The sequence below is a fragment of the Sceloporus undulatus genome, chromosome 4 (genome assembly GCF_019175285.1).
Source record: "Sceloporus undulatus isolate JIND9_A2432 ecotype Alabama chromosome 4, SceUnd_v1.1, whole genome shotgun sequence".
In the NCBI taxonomy this organism is placed as follows: domain Eukaryota; kingdom Metazoa; phylum Chordata; class Lepidosauria; order Squamata; family Phrynosomatidae; genus Sceloporus; species Sceloporus undulatus.
In genome coordinates this window covers 37,049,969-37,077,223 of record NC_056525.1, presented here as the reverse complement: position 1 = coordinate 37,077,223, position 27,255 = coordinate 37,049,969, and the positions used below count along the sequence as shown (strand labels likewise).

General features: G+C 40.7%; 3 protein-coding genes across 11 annotated transcripts in view; all 3 read left to right on the top strand.

The window, feature by feature from the left end:
• Positions 1 to 9,209, top strand: part of L3MBTL1 (L3MBTL histone methyl-lysine binding protein 1) — a 51,995-nt gene extending 42,786 nt beyond the window's left edge. For 3 of the 5 annotated variants that reach the window (XM_042463959.1, XM_042463958.1, XM_042463957.1), the window contains exons 18-22: positions 897 to 1,094; positions 1,455 to 1,501; positions 3,122 to 3,279; positions 4,010 to 4,072; positions 5,552 to 9,209. In XM_042463959.1, coding sequence (XP_042319893.1) covers positions 897 to 1,094; positions 1,455 to 1,501; positions 3,122 to 3,279; positions 4,010 to 4,072; positions 5,552 to 5,686 — 601 coding nt within the window. In that variant the 3' untranslated portion in view covers positions 5,687 to 9,209. Of the gene's footprint in view, positions 1 to 896; positions 1,095 to 1,454; positions 1,502 to 3,121; positions 3,280 to 4,009; positions 4,073 to 5,105; positions 5,307 to 5,551 lie in introns of those variants that run through there. The other 2 variants (XR_006103574.1, XM_042463960.1) reach the window with 2 other exon arrangements.
• Positions 1 to 27,255, top strand: part of IFT52 (intraflagellar transport 52) — a 264,845-nt gene that overhangs the window by 153,305 nt on the left and 84,285 nt on the right. The window lies entirely within an intron of this gene.
• Positions 17,696 to 27,255, top strand: part of LOC121928777 (serine/threonine-protein kinase Sgk2-like) — a 58,058-nt gene continuing 48,498 nt past the window's right edge. For 2 of the 4 annotated variants that reach the window (XM_042463967.1, XM_042463965.1), the window contains exon 1: positions 17,696 to 17,827. The gene's annotated coding sequence lies outside the window, so the exon portion shown is untranslated. Of the gene's footprint in view, positions 17,828 to 18,032; positions 18,130 to 27,255 lie in introns of those variants that run through there. The other 2 variants (XM_042463968.1, XM_042463966.1) reach the window with 2 other exon arrangements.

Genomic DNA, 27,255 nt, shown 5'->3' with positions numbered 1-27,255 from the left:
ATAATTGCTGGGGAACAACCACTGTAAACTTAGGTAGAATATGTGCTAATAATAATAATAATAATAATAATAATAATAATAATAATAATAATAATAATATTTATTTGTATACCGCCCTGTGGCGAACCAATCCGGGCGGTTGACAACAGTGAATTATAACAGAGTAAAATATAAAATTAAAAACATTATAATCCCTCCCCTCCTTATAAAAGTATTAAAAAATATGACAGATTAAAAACACAATATCAAAACATAAAATATAGTTAAAACAAACTAAAAACCCTGGTGTCCCTCTGGAGATCCTCAACCATCACTGAAGATGGGGCCACGAGAGGAAAGAGGGGATCAGGGAGCCCAGGCCGGGATGGTTAATCTGGAAAGGCCTGCCGGAAGAGATCTGTCTTGACAGCTTTTTTAAAGCTGTCTAATGATGTCAACTGACGGATCTCATTCGGCAGGTCGTTCCAGAGTTTGGGGGGCGACAGCAGAAAATGCCCTCTGGGAGGTCGCCGCAAGCCTAGATTTTAGAGGCTGCAGTAAGTTCCTCCCAGAGGACCGGAGAGCGCGGGGAGGATTATACGGGAGGAGGCGGTCCCTGTCAAATAACATTAGTGTCATGGGTCTGCACAATTCATAACTTGCCAGGGTGAATACACCATATATAGCTCACTAGGACTTACAGCTCACCAGGACATAGATAAACATGATTTTTAATTATGCCAGACTAGAAAAGCAGGTGGGAGCATCAAGTACTTGGCAGGATGCAGTTCACAGTTCTTCAGCTGTTTTTGGCTGGAACTGTACTGTGTCATTATTTTTTCATGCTGTCTCCCTATAAGTGAGATTGCTGTCAACCATGTAGAGAACTCAGCTCCTTTTTGATTTCTCTTTCCCAGAAAATGTCCAACACCTGGTTGTGATGGTTCTGGTCATGTAACGGGGAGGTTTACAGCTCACTACTGCATCTCAGGGTGTCCCCTTGCAGAGAAGAACCAGGGAAGAGTGAAGGCTGATCTCTCAGATACAGAAAACTCTGTTAGAAAGAGAAACCTCATTGGCTTTTCCCAGCGGAAGAAATCACGACACCATGGAAGGTAAGGACACAACTGGCATTGCTAACATCTCTGGGTGTTCACATTGAAAAGTGTCATTGTAATGCACAAACCTTTCTCTAATTTGCTCTGTAGAATTTAGATATTTGCTACTGCCCCTGTAGAGCAGGACTGCCAGGAATCCTGTAATTTGTATATCTCTGTGTGTTTTTCTGAGTGTATATTTGGCTTTTCCCCTCTAAAGCTGTTTTTCATCTTCCTTGTTTGCTTCACATGATTCTCTCCCATCTATTCCTCATTATGAACCTGGGGTGGGGGGGGCCAGCTAATGGGTATTCCCATAGTTCATCATCATAAAACATAATTTGAAGGTAGAGCATTTTACAGTATTTGTTTCTCTAGAGGACGGCCTCCAAAATATCGGAAAATCCAGCAGGAAGACTTCCAGAGTAAGTACACCATGTCTGGCTCCATTTTGCTAGTATGACCCCCACCCCCCAGAGCAGTTCTTTTAAAAGCTATCTAAAAGTAAGACAAACAAGCTGTCATAGAATATAGTATAAACACTGCAGTTCGAAAATGGAGTTGACATGCCTGTGACACAGATTTTAGGACTGATTTTTGTTGAGCCATGCCTTCATTAAAATATATTTGATAGTTCCCACAAACATGTCACTTTAGGATTAATTCTGCATAACAGCAGTGACTAAAACGTTCTTAAAATACAACATGAAAAAGATTAATGCACTGTTTCTGTGACAAGTGTAGATGCTATTGAGATGCTTCTGAAACAGGTATGGGCCACTGTAACCCTCCTGGTTCATTTTAGAAGTGATCAGTTTTTCAGCAAAAAATGATCTAGTATCTCCTGGATAGATAGGAAGACAAGGAGAGGAGGGGGCAGTAGATAGAAAAGGGACCTGTCCACTGTTGGCTTCATCCCCTTTCACTGCCCACTATGCATGCAATCTGGACATTTACCCTTGACGAAATGCAGCCCTCAACAGGAAGAAGCTTCTAAAAGAAGCCATATTTTAGCACCTCAGTAAATGAAAAATCATGTCCTCAGTCCCATATGCTACTTCCTTAAAACCATTTCTTCCTGTCTGTTTTGTGCTGCATCCTTTTAATTTTAATTATGCTCTCAGAATCCCTTTTACAACTGAAGAATGCTAATTTATTAAAATCCTTTATTGTCAGGGAGCATTGTCTACACGGTTGTAGTTCAAGCATCCCTCTAAAGCAAAGAAAGGTGTGAAGCACAGTTAAATAATCCACAACCTGTAATAGTATCCTTTCAGACTACATAGTTAGAGCATTGTGACTGCACTTTGACTGTTATGGCTGCATCTATGGAATCCTGCAATTCGTAGTTTGGTGAGGAACTAGAGTTACTTGGCTAAGAATTCAAAATACCTCTCCCTGAGTTGTGAATCCCAGGATTCCATAGTATGCAACCAGGCTATTAAAGTGGAATCATAGTGTAATAATCATTGTGTAGTTTGAAAGGCCCTCAGTCACGTATAGGTCAAACTAGATGGCAGTACACCCATTGTAAATACAAGTGGTAGGATTACTGTAATATGAGAAGCTGAATCTGTTACCCTCCTGTTCACCCCCAAACACTGCACCAGACAATTTTTTTCCTTGTGGGGACCATATGTTTTGGTGTTCCACCAAGAAAAAGACAGTTTTGGCAAAGCAGTTGTGGACCATAAACCACAGGTGGAACTGGGACTCAGCTTCTTGCCAGCCTTACTACACTCTATTGCCTCCTGTTCCTTATAGACACTTGGCATGAAATCTGATGGTGTCTAATTTAGTTTTGCATTGCACATTATCCAGACCAATGTTTCTCAGTGTTTGACAGTCCAGATGCTTTGGACTTCCAAGACTCCCAGCCAACATGGCAAGTGGTCAGAGATCATGGGAGTTGAAGTCCAAAACATCTGGAGGACTATAAGTTGAGAAACATTGGTCCAGATGTCATTATCTGCAAGTTCTGGAAGAAAATGTCTATTTATTTATTTTGTAGTTGAACCTTATGTTGTTTTTAATGCTGTTGTCAGCCATTTCTTCAGAAAATATGCACCAGTCCCTCTTCATGTCAGCCTTGTCACCACACCCAGACCGTTCCCTGTCTCTCTGTTGGGAACAGCACTGTAAACTCCTGCCAGGTGTGGCTGGGATCACAGCTTCCACTGTGGCCAAATGGACCACTGATGAGGTAAGAATATGTGAACAGCAGGCAATGGCACAAGAACTGTACTAGGGGTACTTCTGAGAACACTTCTGACACACCATGTTTCCACATGCCTATACCCATAAGTGGAATCAGGGGAATTTGGGTACCTTTTCATTTTCCATACAGGACTCAGAGATGTCCAGCTCACTGTATTTCTGTTGGCCCCAGGAATTGCTGTTAGAGGACAGTAAACATTTTATATGAAGTAGATGTTGAGCCTATGTGTGAAATACCATTCAATTAGCATTTGAGAAAGTTTTTGGTGACCCAGCTTTTAATATACTTTTTCAGAAGCATTTGCTCACTATATGCTGTTATGGGAACCAGTTACTATCAATTCTTTGCTTTGTTCAGCTCTATTATGCAAGGCTAGGCAGATGTGTCTGGTATTACAGAATTTTAATTCTGCAAATGTTTTCAGAGATGATTCCTAGTCCAACATCCAGCAGCAATACAAGATGCATCATTTAAGCCCTTTGAACAGTTTAATATGTATCTTGGAAGAACACTGAACAGTTTTTTAAAATGATCCTAAACATGTGCTGTGAGAGAAGAACTGCATGTTAAGGGGAAAATATAGAAGATGATTGCTTACCTTTCCTTCATCTTCCATTTTCCCCCTGCAGCAGATTACTATCCTTCTGCAGCCTGCTTCTTTCTCTTTCCCTCTCTATCTTTTAATTAATCATTTTTATCTTTTTCCCCCCTAAAGGTCTTTAGCTTTGTACAGACATTGACAGGTTGTGAGGACCAAGCAAAACTCTTCAAAGATGAGGTAAAGACATGGGTCATAGTCTCATGTAGTGGAAATTTCAGCGGTACTTGGAGTGGGGAGACAGAATTGTTAGTTATGTATGGACATATCCATCTCCAGTTTGATGCGCTCTACATATTTTCAACATGCTACATGGAAGTGCTAGTTGTTGCTGAAAAATTTGTTTGGGAAAATGTGTATTACTAGACCTTTAATGCTCAGGCTTTTCTAGAAATCTATACTGGTGATACATCGACCAAGTAAAAATATGGAACACTTCACAAATATCTTGTATTTTCAGCTTTGTCAGTCACATACTGGTCCAATGTCCTGTGGTTTCTTTTGATGGGTAGTGGGAGAGAACAGAAAGAAAATTATGCAGCATTTATGGCTTACAACTACTCCTTCAGCCTGTTTAGTGCACAATTTTCATTTTGTTTTCCTGCCCAGCAAAATAAGTCTCAAGACATGACAATAGTATCGTGACTGACACATATTGAAAATGCTTGACATTTGTAAAGTATTCCATATTTTTACTTGGAAACATATAGTACCCTGAAAGGCATCCTTACATGTTTTGCAAACAGTTGAATTTACCATAGTGTTAATTTCTTGGTTTAGTGACAGATGGAAGTTATTGGATACAAAAATGCAGTTTGGCTGAATTGATTTTAAAGTTCTTGGGTTGAGAAGTTAAGTCCTTGCAAGGCTTAATGGCAATAAACCTCTCTCTCTCTCTCTCTCTCTCTACCTCTCTCTCTCTCTCTGTCTCTCAGCGGACAGAGTGTGTGATCAAGTATAACTGGAAAACTCTGGCCTTTATCACTTTTACTCTCTTCTGTAAAGTAGTAATCCCTTTAATAAATTCTTGTTAGCAATTTGAATAGTCTCAGGTGATGGGCTTTCTTCTCACACATAAATCTGAGGTACCAGCTGCCGTTGTGGTTTTAAAATATTGGTGGCAACAGATACTGGTCAACGTATACCTATACACTGCAATGTAGCTGCAGAAGTTCTACAGACTTGAAGAGAAATAATTTATTTCTGTTTTAAGGAAAGTGGTCCAGGGGAAGCAGTATGCCACAGTGTTCCTTCATTTTCACTCAGTTGGGGTGCATAGCAACTCTTTATTGATTTCTGGGTCACATCTGCTCTTGGTGGGGAAGTTCAGCAGACAGCCATAGCATGGTAAGTTCTTGGAAATGCAGATATATTTTACCCAGAATATTCTTCTCTCAACGTTTCGAATGCAGACATAATATTCTACAGCCCATGCTTGTCCCATAGTCTTTAGCTGTAGGTGTGGCTAAATAGACCAAAATGGGCTGAAGCCTCCAAATGCTGGTCAGATACTGAGATACTGTTTCAAGAGCTGCATTTTATTTATTTATTTACTTGCCAGAATAAACACTGAATTGAGATAGCTTGCTTCATGGGTAAAAACTCATAAATATGAATGAGAAAGAAACTGATACCTTAAACATCTCTCCTTTTCTACAGATGATTGATGGTGAGGCATTTCTTCTGCTGACTCAAACTGACATTGTGAAGATCATGAGTGTCAAACTTGGTCCAGCACTTAAAATCTACAATGCCATCCTCATGTTCAAAAATGCCGATGACACCTTAAAGTGAGCCACCCAGAGCAGCATTTGACTTTCCTTCACAAGGAAGATGCCAGCCTCTCTTTGTCTATCTTGTGTCAGCAGACTGGAGATTTTTCTGACTGCTGCAGCTGTAAAGTCCTGCCAACATGCTCTCTTTGAGTCTTCGTTCTTGTTTACATGCCAAAACCATCCCGTCTGTCTTCCTCACTTCTCTTACCAGCCTTTCTGAACACTTCCCTGTCCATGTCCAATGGTGGAACTCTGGCATTGGTTTGCCTGATCCTACAAAAACCTGCCAAGAAGTACTCCTGGTGGTTTTAGAAGCACATGGCATGGTTTTGAAACTGCGGTTGCTATTGGATTTAAACCGCCTTAGTTTTAACCCTTCAGATCTGACTGCCTGTGCATTCCTACATTATTAAATGTGCCTGGATTTACATGATGACATACAGAAGGCAAATGTCTATATCAATATTCATCACCACTACATCCAGATCCGCAACTTCAAGCAGCATCATGAAGCATTTCTGAACTCTGATGCTTCAGGGAAAAGATCAATCACTAACTAACATGGATTAGACCATGAACCTGGTAGAGGGCAGATTATCTATATCTAGGGGCTTGTTCCTTCCAAGGCAGGCTATTTGGACTAACTATTCTGTAGATATAACCCACTCTTAACAATTTTGGGTTTATTGCTGCTATGAAAACAGTTTGGTGCTCACAATTTGTAAACTCACAATATTGCCATGTTAGTTGGAGGGCGAGTAGATCAAAGTAATACTGTTTCTTGCTTTAGCCTCTGTTAGTTCAGTCCTTTAGCTCTGCATGGTGCATTTTTCCCTAGAGTGTGCCAAGAAAAGAAAAGAAATAATGGATTAGAACTTGACAAAAAGCAACCTAAAAAATAGCACTGGTACTTCATATCTAGTAAAAGTATTCCTTCCCTTCATGGAAGGAATAACTGATGTTAGGAAAAGATAACTAACTTCATCCAGCCTGTTGGACTGTCATGTGATGTATCAGTTGAAAAAGATTCTGCACAATGCAGCAGTTCATAGATTCTCTGTTCTGATTTGACTGGCCCTTTCCCCAGCAAACCTGATTTATTCAGTTTGTGCCAAATGTTTACATTCAGCTACTTGACAATGTCCCTTGAACACATAATTTAGAAACTGTTCTTTTTTAAAAAGTCAGGTGGTTGTGTATTCGTTTTTAAACTGCATGAATAGAAATTATATTGGTGTGATCATTCACTTTCAAGTCATCAAGAGTTCTGCTGTTGGCTACAAAAATGTTTTTTAAATATATATATATACTGAATATTCATGCACTAGCACAGGATGTGTTGGTGAGCCACTTTAGCTGTGCTGTGGCCATGTAGGCTAAGAGGAAGGTTGAATTCCAAATCCAGTTTTCTCATTGGACAGTGTTAAGGATAAGGGGATGATTTTGGGTAGCAGGTTGCAAAATATCAAAGTAAGAAGTGTTCTGTTAATTTTTTTATTTTTTTTATTGTCTTTGCTTTGGGAATGGAGGTGGAGGAGCCATATCAATGTTCCACCTCAGGTGCCAAAGTATGTTGGAATTGACCTTGTTGAGTTGAGCAGTCTTCTAATCTCAAAAGCTCTAGGATTTGGTTTCTGCATCTGTTCTTCCCATTTGTCCTTATATCACAATGAGGACCTCATTATGGTTCTATATAGTATAATCATTAAACAGAGGAGAGATAACAATAAGGCTAAGGCTTCCATGGCTAAGTAGGGATTTGGGCCTAGTTCCTTAGATCCAAACAAAACCCACAGTTAACTAGTGCTTTGCCTATAATTTTCCACATGTGGTGCTCCTTTGAACCATTAGGATTTTTCTTTGTTCTTCTTTAGCCTGTGAAGGCAGGGGCAGACTTTCTTAATCGTATGTATACTAGCATAATTTCTCATATAGTAACATGATCTGTGAAGTCCACCTTTTATGTTTAGATCATGCAAAGCTTCCTATGGAAATGCATTATTTTGATTCTGGTGTGAGTAAATACTTAGTGATATTTGGTTTTCCCTTTTCAGTGTTTTAGCCACTTGCTATTCAAGAGAAACTTGTATTTTAGTTTCTCACTTTCTTTCTGTCATGCTGCGCTTTTGTTTTTAAACAGGTTTTGCCCTGAATTCAAGATATTTGTTGAGCATCACCATATGTTTATTTTTTGGGAGGAATAAAATTTTGCACTTTTGATCCATTCTTTCCAAAAGTTGCAGTTAATTTGTGGTGCCAAACTATCCCAATATCCAAAGAAATGTTATTTTAGCCAACCAGAAAGAAAGAAGAAAATATTCTTTTGTGACTTTTTGTGTGTGTGACACTAGAGCAAAGGACTGCATTTATGACTCTGTGGATTTTGTGCTTCCCTGTTCAAGTAAAATTAACTTTCTCTTGGGTCCTTTACACTGAACTGCAGCAGGTGGCCACTTGGGGGCCTCAGTGCCAAATGTTATTAATGTTGAACAATCTGCTCTAGATTTATTCTGCATCCCCTTTCTCTTTCATTTTTGTGAATGTTAGAGTTATTTATGTGCCGATTCATTTACTTATGTATTTCGGCTAATTCTGTACCACACTTGAGCAAAGAGCTTCCAGGGCTATTGAGCAAACTGAATTGGACTTGCAATAAGAATGGAGTCTAGATAGCACTTTGCTCCCATTAGCCTTGAATTCTTCCAAAATAAAACTATCCTTACTGGAAGTGAGTATAAAATGGAAAGGGAGAAGGGGAGGAGAGATTTTAATTTATGAGAGTATGCATACAGATTTTGAGCAAAATGGAAACTCAGTACTCCCATTGGTTTCTGTTATCCATTATCAGAAGTGTTCAGTCTCAGACCACTTGGTCTGTTGAGACACTGAATCTGTTAATTAATCCAAACTATACGATACAGTTGAATAGATTCTCAGAGGCTATTTACATTTAGACTGTGGTTAGAATCTTTTCTAGGAAGGAATCAAATTTAAAGGCAAAATTTACATGTGGTTCTATAAGAAAGTTAAAGTTAAGATCTATTTCCTCATATTTACTTTTTTTTGCCACTGTTGCTCTGGCACACTCATTCTGGGATTTGGTAGCTGTCAGAAGAAGAGAAGGAAGGCAGCTGGAAAATCTTTGCCATCCCCAGTGGCAGGGCTGATGAAGAGCTCTGCCAGAAGGCTGAGATAATTCCTGCCAGTCTAAATACATCATACTAGCTTATGGGGCTTGTTGATCTGACAGTTCCTGATACAGCAGCTCCTTGCATACATTGTCCTTGTACAATAATAATAATAAATTTTATTTATATACCACTTTTCCGCAGATCAAAGCGGTGTACAAACAATTAAAAAACCATTAAAACATTGCATAAAATAGATAAAATCCCATAATAAAACCGTGCAATCATAAACATTTTAAACACAATCGTTCACATTCAGGGGTAAGCGTAGGGAATCGATGGCAACAGAGTAGGCAGCTTCATTCTTCAGGGGGGGAAGACTTGACAAAAAAGAAAAGTTTTAAGCCTCTTTTTGAATGTTTCTAGGGGGGTTGTCAGACAGAACTCCTCGGGTAGATCATTCCACATCCACGGGGCCACCACTGAAAAGGCCATCTGGGATGTGGCAACATATTTGGAAGGTGGAATTACCAATAAGTGACAGATGCCACTTCTTTCATCCCTCTAGTTCAGTAATGGCGAACCTATGGCACACGTGCCAGAGGTGGCGCTCAGGATCTGTGGGCACACATGCTGTCCCCCCAGCACAGAGTTTGCCAGAGTTTCTTACTAGAAAGCCAGAGGGATGTGGCACTTTGCAATAAATAAGTGGGGTCCGGGTTGCAGTTTGGGCACTCGGTCTGTAAAAGGTTCTCCGTCTAGTTCAACTTCAGCTTGAGGAGAATACTAGAGAATCACTGAAACACTATGTTGATTCTCAGAACCTCACTCCAATATTCCATTTTCCATTTGGCATCATTACTACTAGTAGAATTTCAAATCAGCTGAGGAACCCTAGAAGATTTTTTTTTTTTTTTTTTTGTCTTAAGGATGTTATTATCAGCTGGGGAGATAGTGGCAGCTAAAATGTCTCATGAGCAAAATAGTTTTCCATGAGTCTAAGGTCCCAAAGCTTTGCAGATACTATGGAGAAATACTTTAGAAGACCAGCAAGACAATCAGCCAGATGCCAATCCCAAAACCATAGGAGTAGCCTCCCCCTTGGCGAATGAAAAAAGTTGAAAATACTGCATAAGGGCACTTTTTTCTTGTTCTTTGCATTGCTACTGTTGATCTCTTCAAGCAAGAGTAGGTAGATTTAGTTTCCATATTTTTGTCCTTGCTAGGAACTGATGGGAATTGCTCTTAACCTGTTTCTGCAGTCACCTCAAAATGTCCCAAATCAAGCTGTATCAGCACCCACATCAAAACAAGCTTGGGAAACCAAAAATAAATCAGCTGCAAAGAGCAAATAATCTCTCATGCCCACTGAAATCAGAAGGAATTGATTTCATGTTAGATGGTATCTGATAGAGACAATGTGAGTGTATGGTGTTTATAGGAGCAGTGCAGCTAGGTGATGCAAAACCTCCAAAGATTTTTTGTTGTTAAGAGCAAATATCCAGTATGGAAACCTGTTCTGATGTAGATGTGGGGGATAAGTTGTTAATTTTCTGTAATTATGTCCAAGACGATCTCTAGTTCAGGTCCAAGTAGTCATTGTTCCTTGCAGTTGCCCCTATCCAACCACACGCAGCAACCAATCTGCTATTCAGGAGGAGTGAAATACTACATCAAGTCTCTTGTTTTCTTCCCCCAGTCAGCTGGTGAGGTCTATGTATGAATTGCTACAGCTGCCAGATAGGACTAGCATCCCAGAGCAACATATGTTACTGATGTAAGTTTTTGTCCCACAAGGGATGTATGAGCAAGCACTTTGCTTCTGTGCATACACATTTAAGAGTGGATGAATTAGGAAGAAAAATATTGGCTCAGCTACAAAAAATGTTCTTTCAAATAATCAGAAAATGTCATATCTGAAATACTTCACTGAAAGACAGGTAGATTGTGTGTGACATGCATTTATTGCATAAAAATGGATAATGTAAAAAGGCCCTAGATATACCCTTTTTCCTATTAATCTGAAGGTCAAACTAGATCTCAAAGCTAATGCATATTCCCTATGATTAACCTGTTTTTCTGTTCTGTAACTGATTTCCTGAGAATCAGTGTAGTCTCATGGTTTGAGCATTGGATTATGATTCTGGAGACCAGGATTTGAATCCCCACTCAACCATGGAAACCCACTGAGTGACCTTGGGTAAGTCACAGTCTCTCAGCCTCAGAGGAAGGCAAAGACAAACCGTGTTTGAACAAATTTTGCCAAGAAAACCCTGTTGTAGGGTCGCCATAAATCAGAAACAACTTGAAGGCACACAGCAACGATGGATTTTCTCACCAATATATGCCTCAGCAGTTAAATTTGCAGTTGAAGACCTTGTTTGTTTACTAATGACTAATCACAAAACGAAGCACACTAAAAAGCAGGATACATAAGTGTGGAAAATTGTATGCAGTGCTAAATGTCTTTTACTACTTGCATGAGCACTTTGGCCCAAAGAAAGTGTTAAAGGTATCATCTAGTTTGATCCACAGACTTCCTTTAGGAATTCCTAGGAAATCTGGTATCTGTCTGTTAGTCAAATTGCCCAGTGTGTTAAACAAGTAGTATGCACAACAAGATAACCCCTCCTTTTTTAAACTCTAAAGCAAAGGGTGGAGAAAGTGTAGTCTTTGGCCCATATGAGCCCCACACTATGCATATTTGCTGTGGAGTAAAATAAAAAGATATCTTTAAACTGGATATTAACTGTTCACCAGCTTTGACTTTCAAATCCAGGTTCTACCTAAATTTCAAGCACTTTTGAAATGCAACCGTCCAAATTCAAATTGCAAAGCACGTCTTCTATTTAGGACTTAATTGGGGCTAGAGTGCAATGAAAGTCAGTGAAGTTTTCAATAACCCTTTCTCTGTGATAGGCCCTTGAGCTACTATTGTCCTAAATGTGAAGGAACAGGAAAAACCTGTAAGATTACAGTCAATCTGTGACAAATGCTGCCAAAAATGCCCTTTTTTTGGTGTTTTCCAAATAAGCATTTTCATGAAAAAAGCTTTTTTGCACTTTCATTCATTTGCACTTGTTTAGTTTGTCTTTTGATATTTGCACCTTTGTGTTTTCATGCTGGAAATACTCTTAATTGTATCTAGTGCAGCTATTCTGGAACTTTGTGTCCTGGGTATACAGACCATTAATATAAAATGAAAGCAAGATGTGATTATGTTTTGTCAGTGTTTTACAATAACAATAAATGTGAATTATGGGATTATATGGAAATGGGGTTGATGTTTTTGTTGTTTTCAGGGATTTTATTATAAATTGTTTATTTAATAATTGATGTATGTAAAATAAAGTCAAAATATTCAAAGTAAACAATACTTACAACTTTTTTTTAAGTTAAAGAGTGTGTTTTTCCACTCACTGAAAAACAGAAAGCTCCTTTATACAGTCAGCCCTCCATATCCATGGATTCAATCATCCATGGCTTGAAAATATTCTAACAGAGTATAAATTCCAAAAACTGAACTTTATATAAGGAACACCATTTTACTATGCCATTGTATATAGTGGGACTTGAGCATCTATGGATTTTGGTATCCGTGGAGGGTCCTAGAACCAAACTCCAGCAGATACCAAGGACTCATTGTACTGAATCAAACTCCTGGTCCATCTGTCCGACTGGCAATGCTTCTGACTGGCAAAGCTTCTCCAGAGTTGCAGTCAATGGCCTTTAAAGTCCAAATGTAGTCAGAGATGCTGGAGTTTGAAACTAAGGACTTTATGAAGCTGTTCTCCCACTATAATAGTGTTGTTTTCAAAAATGCTATGCTTTTGGGATTCCTCTCTCTCATCACACCTTTGAAGTGTTTCTGGTGTTACAACCTTCTTTTATATGAATAGCTTATTACACACAGCATTTGGGATTGTCCACCCACTGCCTCCTCCAAGACACTATCCCAGCAACTCTTCCTAGCTTGGTACACACGGACACATACACAAAGATACCTCCTCCCCTGAAATGAAAATAGTCTTATGTTTAAAAGGGCTTTCCCCCCTGTGTGTGAGGGACAGCTTCCTGATTTGGGAGAGACTTGATTAATTCCTGGCAGATGAAAGCCAGCAGCTAAAGTAGCAATTAATCAAGTCTGAAGTTTAGCAATAAGAACAGTAGAACAGGAGTAATGAAATAAATGCTTTTTAAACAATCTACTTACATTTCCAAGAGAGTGTGAGAGTACATGTGAGAAATAGTAAAACTCCAGAACTGGGCTACTAGGCTGCAAAAGGCGGGGGGGGGGGCAGTGAGCAAACCTTCCCCTTGTTTGATTTTCTGGCAAGCCTCCTGGAGGGGGACAGTCATTTGCCAATGGAGAGGAAAAAGTTTTAAAGTTTCTCAGTTACTTTGCCAATCGAAAAGTAAATAGCAATATTGTTTTGCAGGATCAGATCAGGAGGACTGTCATCACCCCAAACACGTCTGGCAAGGAATAGGAATCATCATTGTCATGGAGGTGTCATAACTATTTCTTCTATTGGTGTCATTGGGATGGGATGCTTTGGATATAATCGATCATGGTATCCTTCTGGGCCATCTCACTAGGACAGGAAATAGAGGCAGTTTTACAGTAGCTCTGTTCTTTCTCGGAGGGGTACGTACAATTGAACAGGGGGGATCTGACTCCTTGGATGTTGGCCTGTGCAGTGCCTCATGGTTCTGTTCTGTACTTCTCTCCACAGAGGCTTCACTCCATGCATCAGACGTCCATGAAAGCTTATGCCACCTTTCCTTTTCAAATTAGTCAGAAAATATAAAAAGTAGCCAGTACTGTATAATAAAATATCAGTCTTCAGCTTGCTTTCTAGGGAGTTAACTCACTTGAATGAAATTCCTTTGAATAAATATGCTTAGTTTTGGCCTGCAGGGCAGGCAGTCTGGCTATTAGCCAAAAGACAATTCCTTCTGGACAAAAGGTTTGCTCAATAAGCTCAGCTTGCCCATCAAGGGCTGGGTTGTCCAAGTACATATGTTTGTAATCAAAGTTCCTTTTTAAAAAATCATAAAGGAAGTTAACCAATGGAGAACTGAATTTCTGGGAAATTTGCAGTAAAACCTGTACCTGTCTATTCATATGTACGTTACAATAATAATAATAATAATAATAATAATAATAATAATAATAATAATAATAATAATAATAATAATAATATTTTATAATAATAATAATAATATTTATTTGTATACCGCCCTCTGGCAAACCAATCCGGGCGGTTAACAACAGTAAAATATAAAATACGACAATTAAAAACACTTTATCCCTCCCCCCCCTTAAGACAGTATTAAATAGTATAACATATTAAAAATACAATATCAAGGATAAAAACAGCAATTAAAACTAAAACTAAAAACCCTGATATCCCTCTGTTGATCCTCAACCATCTCTAAGATGGGGCCACGGGAGGAATGAGGGAATCAGGGAACCTGGGAACCTGGGCCGGGATGGTTAAGCTGGAAAGGCCTGCCGGAAGAGATCCGTCTTGACCGCTTTTTTAAAGCTGTCTAATGATGTTATCTGACGGATCTCATCCGGCAGGTCGTTCCAGAGTTTGGGGGCGACAGCAGAGAACGCCCTCTGGGAGGTTGCCGCAAGCCTAGATTTTAGAGGCTGCAGTAAGTTCCTCCCAGAGGACCGGAGAGCGCGGGGAGGATTGTACGGGAGGAGGCGGTCTCTAAGATAGTTTGGACCCAAGCCATTTAGGGCTTTAAAGGTGATAACCAACACCTTGTACTGGGCCCGGAAGCTGATAGGCAGCCAGTGGAGGGACCTCAAAACCGGAGTAATGTGGTCCCTCCTAGATGTACCTGACACAAGCCTGGCTGCCATGTTTTGAACCAGCTGTAATTTCCGAGTCAAGCACAGGGGTAGCCCCATGTAGAGTGCATTACAGAAATCAAGGCGTGAGGTTACCAGTGCGTGCACAACCGTCTCGAGATCCCTTACTTCCAGAAAAGGGCGCAGCTGGCGTATCAGCCGAAGCTGATAACAGGCACTCCTGACCGTCGCATTTACCTGATTTGTCATCAGGAGCGACGAGTCAAGGAGCACCCCCAGACTGCAAACACAGTCGCTGGAGGAGAGTGTGACCCCATCTAGGACTGGAGGTTGCAACCCAATTCTTGGTTTCGGGGCCGCTACCATGAGCACCTCCGTCTTGTCTGGATTCAGTTTCAATCTGTTTTTCCTCATGAGTTCAGTAGTGCCTACTTCTAGGTAAGTGGTTATAGCAGTGCAATTTTAGACAGAAATACTTAATATACTTTATTGAATGTGAGTCCCATTGAAGACAGACTTCCTCCAGAATAAATACACATAATACATGTGTAGGATCGCACTGATTCTTGTCACCATAAAGCAGAGGTGAAAATTATATAGCCCTCCAGATTTTCAGTTCTCACACATTTTTAAATGTGCCTGGAACTCAGCCATGAAAACCTTTGGGTGACCTTGGGAAAGTCGCATGCTCTCAGCCTCAGGGGGAGACAATGGCAAACCTCCTCTGAACAAATCTTGCCAATAAAACCTCATGATAAATTCACCTTAGGGTCACCATAAGTCAGAAATGACTTGAAGGCACACAGCAGCAGCAGAAGCAACAACATCAACAAAGCAGAGGCGGGATTTATATAGTCCTCCAGATTTTCAGTCCTACTTTTTAAAAATGTATCTGGAATTGAAGAACACTGGCACATTGGGGTTTTGCTCAGTCAGTTTTCAGATGCACCAGTTTTCTGCTAGCAAGGGTATTTTTAAAAATTAAAAGGGAACATTAATCAATTTAATTCTACATTTCAAGTGCTGGTTATGCTCTATAAAGCCTCACATGGCAGTCTGTCTTAAAAAAAAAACCCTATATATTCCTATATCAAATTGGGGGGAGGGGTTTCTCTTGTTGTACTACTGTCACGGCCATTTTTGGTGAGGACACAGGAGAGAGCCTTCATGACAGGGGATCCCAAGTTGTGCAACTACCATGGGAGATTTGATTTGCCTCCTCTCTGCAGTCTTCACTGGCAAGCAAATATCTTTTTATTTTGGCAGGCCTTTGGCTTTTAATTTGTCGCAGCAGATGGAGCTTTTAATGGGGTGTGTCATGTTCATGTTTTTATTTTAAATGGGTTTTCAAGATGTTTCGCAACTTTTCAAACAGAATTTTGATTGTTTTTAATTTTGTATTTGTGTTGTTTTTTTAGTTGGGATATGAATTAATTGAATAAAATTTCTGTTGATACACTGGTCCCTTGGTACCCACTGGAGTTTGGTTCCAGCCCACTTCCAGGACCTCCTCTGATTACCAAAATCTGTGGATGCTCAAGCTCCATTATATACACTGGTGTACAAAAATGGTGTCCTTTATACAAAATGGCAAAATCAAGGTTTGTATTTTGGATGTTTCAAAGAATATATTTTCAAACTGTGGATGGTTGAATTTGTGGATGAAGAATCCATGGATACAGAGGGCTGGTGTATAGCCCTTTTTGACCATCTCAGAACACTCCAATCTCACGTAAACTTTAAAGCAGGGGTGATAATCCTATAGCCTTCCAGAGGTTTTGGACTACAATTTCTACTATTCTTCATCATTGGTGATAATGATTTTAGTTGCTGGGACTTGTTATCCAATGACATCTGGAAGGACACATGTACCTTGCTTTAGAGTGTAAAAACAAAAAATGGCTTGGATATTTTTACTGGTGACTCATCTGAACTCAGTCACTTTTTGTTACACCACAGGACACCGTGACCCAATGGAAGCCCTCAGGACTTGTTTGTGCTAGTAGTTTACAAGAGCCAGTGTGGCGTAGTGGTTTGAGCATTAGATTAGGACTCTGGAGACCAGGGTTAGAATCCCAAATTGGCCATGTAATCTCAATGGGAGGCATTGAGGAAGTCACATTCTCTCAGCCTCAGAGGATGGCAATGGCAAAGCCCTTCTGAAGAAACTTCCTAAGAAAACCCCATGATAGGTTCACCTTAGGACTGCCATAAGTCAGAAACAACTTGAAAGCACATCACAACAACAACATTTCCTGTTCACCAAATTGCATGGTGCATTTTAAGGACCAAGGAGTTTGTCACATGCAATTTTAACGCCGACCCAGGCATAGGACAGGATCGGGCTGCAACGGGTTAAAACTGATTTTACTGCACACAAAATTGCTGCTGCGCTGCTGTCCAACCATTACCCATCCTCCAGCAGTACTCTGGTGGCTGAATTTGATACTACGGAAGGCTTCCAGAGCACTGCTGGATGATGGGTGATGGTCGGGTGGTAGCACAGCAGCAATTTTTCGTGTGGTAAAATCAGTTTTAATACATCCCACCCTGACCCCATTCTGTGCCTGGGTCGGTGTTAAAGTTGCATGCGATAAACTCTCAAGAGACAGAAGACAATGACCAAAGCACAAATTGTATAGTGCACAAAGTAGCAACATGCTAATAAAAAAAACCCAATCCATTGGAAATCCCTTGAGCATGGAAATGTTAGGTACTGGCTGACCCTTTATAAATATGGTTGCCACAGGCAGAGGCTTTGTGTGGATTAGCACTCCTCCGTTCCCAGATTGTCATTGCTGCCGGCATTTAAAAGGCGACACATGCTTTAATTACCTCCGGACAGCCCCAGCATGTGACTGGCAGCCAGAAAACAGGGCACTTTGTTTTAATAGTTTTCAATTCATCTGTTGCGTTAATCTCCCAGTGAGGAATGCTTTCCCCCTCCTTGCCATGCACCAACACCCCACCTTCAGTATTTCCACCCCCTCACAGCCAAGAGCAGGGTAATAATTTACTCCCTGCTCTAAGCCACTCCTCAAAAATATTCTTGTGACCTTCAGACTAATTCATCAAAACAAAAACACCGGTCAGGAAGCAGGAAGGGAAAGGCAAGCAGAACTCTTGTAGTTAAAACATGGTCTTCTTCAGCTTCCAGAGGGAACCCCAGAACCGTGCCTTCTAAAATTCCCTCCTATCTCAGGTAACATTGGGATTTGCATACTTATCTCATATTCAGATATTTTAAAAGAAGAACCAAGGAAATAATATTGCAAGGAAAAATTCTAAAACTACACACCATTTGTGTGAGATAACAATACCATGGGATTGGTGTGCCTAAATGCATGTACTGTACCTTGTTTGTGTGTCTCCCCCTATTCAGTGGTTGTTTTGTTTCAGGCTTTGGGTTACCAAGAGTATTATGGCCTAACATGAAGTTCAGGCACCAAACTATGTTTGCTTTGGCTGGAGCTTTTGAGGACACAGCAGCCTTGTGTAAAATGGGTATGAAATTTCTTGCGCAGCTACTGTGGATTAATAGTGCAATTTTCTTTTAGAATTTTCTTTCCTCCCACTGGCTTTATGGGCAGAGATATGGGCCAGGATCCTAGGGACCTCAAGCAACTGATCTTCATTAGGTATGGTTGCAAACATACAGAAGAGAGGTTTCATCAAAACTGTTAGTGAGAAAGAGCTTTAGGGTTCTTTGTTTTTAATTAAGAGAGCAAAGGACTTTTAAGCCATTTGAAAATAAACAGAGAAAAGAGTAATGCTTTAGAATAAATTGTGAAAGCAATTCCTCTTACAACTTTCTGGGAATGGGAGAAGTTATGTAGCTATGAGGGGAAGGGAGAATTCAGTTCCCAAAATTTTAGCTTTCCAAACAATGAAAATAATCCACACCTAGAACTCTTACATTTGTTGTATTTGTATTCCCTTGTTAACTGTGTCTGCCCTTTTTTGCATGTTTAAACAGTATTCCTAAAACTTCCTAAAGTGGAAGTTTTAAATTTCTATATTATAAAATTTTATTAAATTTTAAAAACAGCCAAAAAAAAAATCCCCCAACAACCAGTCAATACAGAAACATATACATATACAATCCACATACATTACATTACATACACAAAACCACTTTCCATTCCATTCACTTTACATCAAAAAAGGACTTCCGAAGACCCCTAGTCGCTGACTCATAAATCCACTATCTTTACTGTATATCTTCTTTTACTGTGTTCATAAATTGATGTATACCCTTCAACTACATATGATCTTTTTAATGTATTTGTAATATTTATATCGTATTCTATAATATAATACAAAATAGTACAGGCTTCTCTTTCAGAGTCTTTATGCCTATACATGTTCGATATACTTTGAATAATATTACAAAATATTGCAGCTTCATTCAAATTTTGTTCTTTTTCTCAGTTTTTTTACATATAGTTTTAAATTTCTGTTATGCTAGAAATGTGAGGACTGAAGGAAAATTTAATGGCAGGACATAATTCTTATTTCAGGGATGACACTCAGATTTGCCACACACACACACACACACCATTGGTGCGGGAGGTAGCTATGATAGTCTTTTGGAGCAGAAACTTATTTCTGTCTTAGCTGGCATAGGGTGACTGGGTGAAGGATTGCAGTCAATGGAGTCAGAGAGAAATAAATGGGAAAAATAGGAACAGTGACAACTGGCAACTAACAAACTGCAAACTTGTATGAAGTAATGTGGTGAAGATCAGGATCCAGATTGGAGGAGATTTTGAAAAAGAAAGATAAATGTATGGGGATATCAACAAGTAACCTGAGCAGGGTGTTTGTATCTTGCACAGTGTCTTGGCAGACAACAGGGTGGCAGGTACAGTGACCTTCATGACTGCAGCTCATTGAACAACATCACCTGTTGCATAACTGTCACAGAGCATACAAAAGTTGCACTTAGCTGTCTTGAAGCTGGATGGCACCCCAAGCAAGTACAACTGCAAGTGTGCAACCTGCCCATTGCTTCTGCTTGTGGGGTACCTCTCTTGTTTTCACAGAATGGAGTGTGGGAGAAGGTCCTGTACCTTTGGATAGAGGAGATGGGTCTGTAGAAAACAATGGGAGACACAGGCTGAGATCCTACATCTTCTCAGCATAGTGTAAATATCCATCAGTGGTTTTATACTAACCAAGCATTACCCAGTCCCTGGGCTGAATACCACTGTAGTGCAATGTATGAAAAACTGCAAATGCATAGTGCTATCACCTTACTGCACAATGTGCTAAATAGAGGCACTACTCTAGATGCATTGTTGCACATCTTAAATGGTTCTACATCTACAACAGTTTCACATGTGAATCTCCACTCCTGCCATTATGAGTTGGATATATCCATTCATCATTGTCCAAAAAGGTAACTTTGTATGCATAGTGTAACTTTCATCTGTATAGATCACCAAAGGATTCTGGCCACAGAGAAAATAACAAGGAATAGGCAACATCTGGAACTCACTGTCCCCAAATCTGGATGCACAGTAGGTGTTTGTGAACAGGTGAGAATGAAAGAGGAGTGCGAGTAGGTTGTCGCTAGTCCTTCTGTTCCTGCCTCCCAACTCCTGAATGAGAGGGAGACTGTCATGACTCAGACTTGATTTCTTCCTTGGGTGCTACAGTGGAATTTTATAGGTGTTGGGGGAGCTTGTTTTGCACCATCTGTCTTGGCTGTTATCCTTTAAGGCATGAGTGGGCAACTATGAACTCCTAGATGCTTTTTTATTCCAATTCCCGTCAACTCTAGCCAGCATTGCCAGTGGTGAGGGATTATAAATATTTCAGTCCATAGACCTCTGGCAGATGGACCACAGGTGTGCTAAACAAGTGGGGGACAAAGTGTTCCTAAGTATTTAGTTAACAGAAGCAATATCTGCAGTAGAGAGCCATTCTTCTTTTATCAGAGAAAAGATACTCCTCCAATTTTTTGAGAGGAACAGGAAGGTACAATCGGCCCTTTGTATCCACAGATTCTGCATCCATGACTTTAAAATATTTAAAAACTAAATAAATTCCAAAAAGCAAATCTTAATTTTGTCATTTTACGTAAGGGACACCATATTACTATGCCACTGTATATAATGGGACTTTGGTGTCCATGGGGTGGTGGTGGTGGTGGTCCTGGAACCAAACACCAGCAGATATCAAGGGCTCACTGTACATTTCAGACAAGTCAAAGTATTCACATTTAATAGGGGTGGGCAACCTTGAAAAAGCTGGACAAATATGAAAGCAGAAGAAACTTCCATTATTAATTGTGTGTGTGTGTGTGTTCATGGGCATGAACTAAGATGAGTAAATATGAATGTGAAAAGAGTCAGCATATGGCTTATTTGGGTCTTTCATATGAATTTTTGGACTTGGCCAGGCTGGCTGGTGAATTATGGAAACTGTAGTCCCAAAAGGTGATGTTTGCAAGCTTTGACAAAATGTTGACATTTCAGAGTTATTATTACACTCACATTTTTCTGGCTGCAGATCCTTGTTAGAATAGAATCATGAAGAGTTGGAAGTGACCACTAGGATAACGTAGACCAAGCCCCTGGCATGCAGGAATACACTGCTAAAGTAGTCGTGAAAAAAACTCTGTTTAAAGCCCTCCAAAGAAGGAAATTCTGCCACACTCTGAAGCAGTAAATTCCACTGTCTAAATCCCCATTCACACTACAAAAATAATGTGGTGTGAAACTGGGTTATTTTCATGGTGGTCACACTTGAACCAACTGCACTCAGTGCAGTATGCGGGGAGGGGGGGGGCTATGAAAAAAAAAACACACTTTACCCAGTATATTCAATACCAGTTTTTTTTCCCATGTCTTTTTTAAAGAGCTGCAACAATCCGCATCTTTGGTAGTGTGAGTATGCTACCGAATTGATTCAGATCAAGCTACATTATTCCCAGAAATGAAGGAACTTCAATTTAAAACCAAAACAGTGGCAAGTGAGAATGGTGACATGGTTTAAATGCCACAGAAAAATTCAGTAACATAAAACATATTGGGAACACCAATCCGGGATTGTATCAATGCAGACATCTGGATCTCCTCAGCAGGGACGTAGCGGGGGGGTCTGCCCTCCTTTCGTTAGATACAATGAATGGTGCGTGCTGCTGCACCACCGTGCCCAAGCCCCATTATAATGGTGGCACTTAGTCTAGACCCCCTTCCCAAAATCCTGGCTAGGTCCCTGTCCTCGGGACAAAAATGTAACTGTGAATGCCCCCTAACTGCTCTTACAGTAAGAACATCCTTCTAAAATTTAGGCAGTATCTCTTTTCTTGTAATTTGAATCTACTGGATTGTGTTCTAGTCTCTGGAACAGCAGAAAACAAGCTCACTCCATTTTCTGCATGACATCCTCTCAGATATTTAAATATTGCCATCAAGTCTTCTGTTTACCAAGCTAAATTTACGCAGTTCCCTATGTCATTCCTCATAAGGATTGATTTCCAGATCTTTGATAATCTTAGGTCCAAAATGCACAGCAGAAATAATCCAGTTTGAGACTGCTTTAACTGCCCTGGGTCAATCCTACAGAATTCTGGGAACTGTAGTTTTGTGAGACATTTAGCCTTCTCTGTCAGAGAACTCTGGTGCCACAATAAGCTACATTCCCTTGCATTGAGCCAGGGCATTTAAAGCAGTCTCAAACAGGATTATTTCTGAGTGTGTTCTGGACCTTAGATGCCCTTCTCTGGAAATGTTCTAATGTGTAGATATCCTGTTTGAACTGTGATGCCTGGAAATGGACACAGGATTCCAGGTGAAGTCTGAAGCAGAACAGAGTTGCGCTACTACTTCCCTTAATCTGGACACTATACTCCTGTTGATGCAGAATCATAGAATGATAACATTAATTAATTAATTAATTAATTAATTAACAAATATGTATCCTCCTCTTTGTGACAGTCCTTGAGATATTTAAAGATATTTAAATGGGGTGCCCAGAACGTAACACAGTACTTCAGATGAGGCTTGACTAGTACAGAATACAATAGGGTGATGACTTGCCATGTCTTGTCAACTATGCTTCTATAGATAGCACAACAGTTTTCTATACTTTTTTCTTTCAAATGCAGAAAAAAGGGAGCTGATAGCAAGGATGCTGGCAATACCAAGGCCACTGCATAGATGCAGTAAGCACAGATAGCAACCACAATCCTCAAACTACTAACTTCAAATCCAAACATATTTTCCCACTCACTGGAACACATTTCTAGTGGTAACAGCTGTCCAGTCAAAACAAATTTTCTCTTGGGAGGTAATATGCACAGTGACATTTCTAATGAGTAAACAAGGCCTTTGAGAATGGCAAGCAACTAAACTGTACTGCAAACATATTTTTCAAGATAAGGGCGCAGTATATTTTCCAAGGCTGGAGAAAATGAAGTTCTTTTATTTCATGTAGAGAAAAGAAATACAAGCTTTTGCCAAACACTGACGTTTACTGTTCCATAAATCTGTTGATCATCACCAGGCTGGAAACATTGCTTGGAGAGGTTATGTTACTAGTAGTGGGGCCATGTTTTCAAAGTTCATGGCATGCAGGGTTGACACTCAGGAAGTGTCTATTAACAAGGTGTTTTACCTATAAGTAGCAAATGAAAGTATATAATGTCAATTACTTAGGCTTGTTATTTCTCTTTAACATTATAATAGAATAATAGAATCACAGAGTCGGAATAGACCATAAGGGCCATCCAGTCCAACCCTCTGCCATGCAGAACTACACGGCGGGGGTCAGACCGCCACTTGCGGCGGTCTGCCGCCGCCGCCAGTGATCTGCGGGCGAGCCGGAGCCTTCAGACGGCCCGACTCCCGCGCGGACCGAAAAAAGAACTCCAAATGGAGCTTCTTTTTAGCGTCCCGTTTCAGGGCTCTGGAGGCCACCAGGGCCTCCTAATGGGCGCCGCCATTTGCCTTCAAAATGGCGCCCGGAGCGCCGAAATCGGCGGCGATTTCGGCGCAGGAGGACAGGGGCCAGCGGAAAAGGCGTCCATGGGCCGCATCCAGCCTGCGGGCCGGAGGTTGCCGACCCCTGCTCCAGGCTCAAACATACCCAGCTCCTTAAGCTATCTTCTCATAGGGTATAATTTCCAGATCTTTTATCATTTTGATTGCCCTCCTCTGGATAGTTCCGCGCTTGTCCATATATCTGAATTGTGTGCCAGAACTAGACACAGGAGTTTATCGCACTGTTCCTCCTTGGTCCGGCCTCAGAACGGAACGGGAGGGAGCAGAGCAGTGTGGAACGAGTGGGGAACACATTTACTGCACATACCAGTCCCACTCATTCCATTCCCCACTCTCTTCCATCTCTAATCTCTCCGAGGGGGCAATTTTGGAGAACTGTTCAGAACAGTTCTCAAAAACCGTTCCCTCCTGGAACGGAATGAACACGGAGGAGAGGGGGAACGGAACGAGTGAGGAACTGGTGTGGTGTGGTAAAACCATCCCCCACTCGTTCCGTTCCCTTCCGTTCATTCTGAGAACGTCCCTGAAGCCAGTGCAGTAAGCTCCAGTATTTCAGGTTAAGTCTAACTAAAGCACCAATAGAGTGGTATGGTTGCTTCCCTTGATTTAGACACTATACTCCTATTGATGCAGCCTAGAAATACATTGGCTTTTTTTAGCTACTGCATCATACTGTTGACCCTGTTCTCAGCTGTTGTCTAGACTCCTAATCCATTCACATATGCTGTTTTTAAGCCAGGTGTCACCATCCTATATCTGTTTTTCATTTTTTTCTCCCGAAGTGTAGTACCTTGCATTTCCTCTGCTGAAATTCATTTGTTAGTTTGGCCCAGCTCTCTATCAGTTATTTTCAATTCTGATCTTGTCCTCATCTGCAAATTTGATAAGCATGCCCTCTGTTCCAATATATTGTACACATTCAAAACTGCATATATTTTCTGTCTTTTTGAGGGCTCTCCCTGACATACAGGACTTAAAAAAAACAATTGTTCAACCTATGTAAGGGAAAACCTTTCAAATCCTCAAATAGGGATTGGCCTTTATACAAGGGACACATGCCAGTTCAATATAGACAAGCCTTCCAGCACTCAAACAAGGGTGCTTATAACAAGGGACATCAGTTTGTGCTTGCTTCAGCAGCACATATAATAATATGGAACACCAGTTAACCCTTGTTACGACAACAGTTCCCAGAATTCCCCAGCTACTGATGTTGGATACCAGTGCTTGCTCAACAAATATGAAGGAAAAATCTGGTTGAGCTCCCCAAGGACACTGTTTGATGTCTGTTTTGGCCCCTGAAAACCTTGCAAATCTGTACTAGAATCCCAGCAATTAAAAAGCAACAATTGACCGATTGGGCTAGATGGGTTATGGCTTTCTGATGAATGCAGAAAATGGCAATAATTTGGATTGCTGCATGTATCTGCGAAACAGTATCTGAACCCTCAGCTGGGCTTGAGGCTGAGCTAATAGGTATTCACTGTGTGAAGGGATTTTCTGAGGCTACCCAAATTGCATTGAAAGGATTTTGACTGTTTAATAATTAATTGAAATGTTAACAATTAGACATTTTTCTTGTAATTTGAAGTTGGTGTCATGAGGGAAAAGGTGTCATGCAATTCCCACAATGTTTCCACATCTCATATGGCATGCTTTATTCAGCATGAGAGACAAAATGTGCAGTAAGCTAATTTATGACACAGTTTCTGTTGATTATGCTCTATACATTGGAAAATGTTTCTAATACTGGAATGAGAATAGGAGCTGTTTGGGCAGAGAATATGTCATAATTCAGTCTTTCCTTCCCTGAACTGTTTATATGAAGTTTCTAAAATACGTTATGCCACATTTACATTTGTATCTCAGCCTTCCTTCCAGAGCCCAGGATTGCTGTACAGTGTACCTCAGTTAATGAAGTAGATTGTTCATGGGCATTACTTCTTTAACAAGAAATTGGTTACTAGAAGTAAAAATAACATGGAAAGATCGAGTTAGGTCCCTTGACCACAAAATGAAGAGCAGTTTTACATGTATCAACAACTTTTTATCAAAAAACTAACCATATGCACATGGGAAATGAACAACCAGGGCCCCATTCCCACTGGGCTAATAAGCGAATCAAGAATCGGATTATAAGGACATCGTTCCCATTTGAATCGCATTCGATCCTACTTGATTAATTCTCCAGCGAAAACCAAATCAGTGGTGGATAACCTGGGTTATCCTGGACTGCACTTTTCCAGTGTTTTTTTGTTTGTTGTTTGTTTGTTTGTTGTTTTGGGGGGAGGGTTGCAGTGCTGGTGGATCCGGGGCAAACTAATAGAATGACGGGTGTCCTATCGGTATTTAGGAGGGGAGGAGCAATGTTCAAGAGGCTTGTCCCGGAGTGTCCAGCTTTGTTCTTTTTCCTGCATTCCCAGGCCATTTCCCCCCATTTGCGTAGCCTTCCCCCAGTGGAGCGGGAAGCAGGTCAAGGCGATCGCTGTGTGTAGACAAATTTATTGTTTTAAAAATATTAAGCTTTCGATCGCTAGGCGCTCTGTAGGTGTCCCCATCATGCAAATCGCTCCATTGGCCTCCCAAACATGGTAAGGCTGACCCCCAACAACCCCTCCCTGTCCACATAGATCGATGTGTGAGGAGACCCACTGCTCACCTTTTTATAACTATTATTTATTCTTTTCCTTTTTCTGTTTTGCTGAGCGCCTAAGTGCTCAGCACTCAGCGTTCTGGGCAGAAATCACAATGAAGCTGCCCAAGCGCTGCAGCGATCCATTGACTACAACCCCCACCCCACCCCCCAGAAAAACAGGGTGCAAAGACGCAAATGGGAATGGGGAACAAAAATAGCCCGCATCAAAATGTGTCACTGTGACGTCTAATCACCTGACGCTTATAAAGGAAAACCGGTTCCAGGCAAGCAATGGGAACAGGAACAAAAAAGTCCCCATCAAAACAACACAAATATCATGGGAACGAGAACAAGGGTCAAGAAAAACTGCAGTTCGTTTGCTCCCTTTTGTAATGGATGATGGACATGATTCACAATATGACTCAGGAACTCACTCCGAGTCTGGACTCACACCAAGATTCGTTGCTTTTATTGCCCTGTGGGAATGGGGCCCAGGTCAGGCCAAGCCTTGCGAGAATAAAAACAAAAATTTTTAACTTTCTAGACAACAAAATAAGAGCTTCTTCCAAAATGTACCCAGGGATGACTTTTCTTTACCAGCCTCCAGGTCTCTTCTGATTCCATTTGGTGGCCCAACTTACAGATCTATGCTGTTGGTTTTTTTAAACTAGTTATGGATTAGCTCTTGAGGGCACCCTTAATCTGTTCTCCCCCCTTCTGCTTCCATTTTGCTGTTAACCCATGCTCTGTATCGGGATTCTGGAGACTAATTCTGTTTACCTCAACCTGTTTCAAGGCAGGCCCACAGGCAGCTCCAGTAGGATTGGCTAGAGTAGAATCCCCATTTCCCCCCCCCCCCCAGCTCAAGCTTTATTACCGTGTCTACTGACAGATCTACTGCTTGCAATGCAACACCAAAATTGTGTTTTTCCCGCCCCTCACTCATCGTCTCCCCCTGCTGATGTGATGTTTTATTTTGAAAAA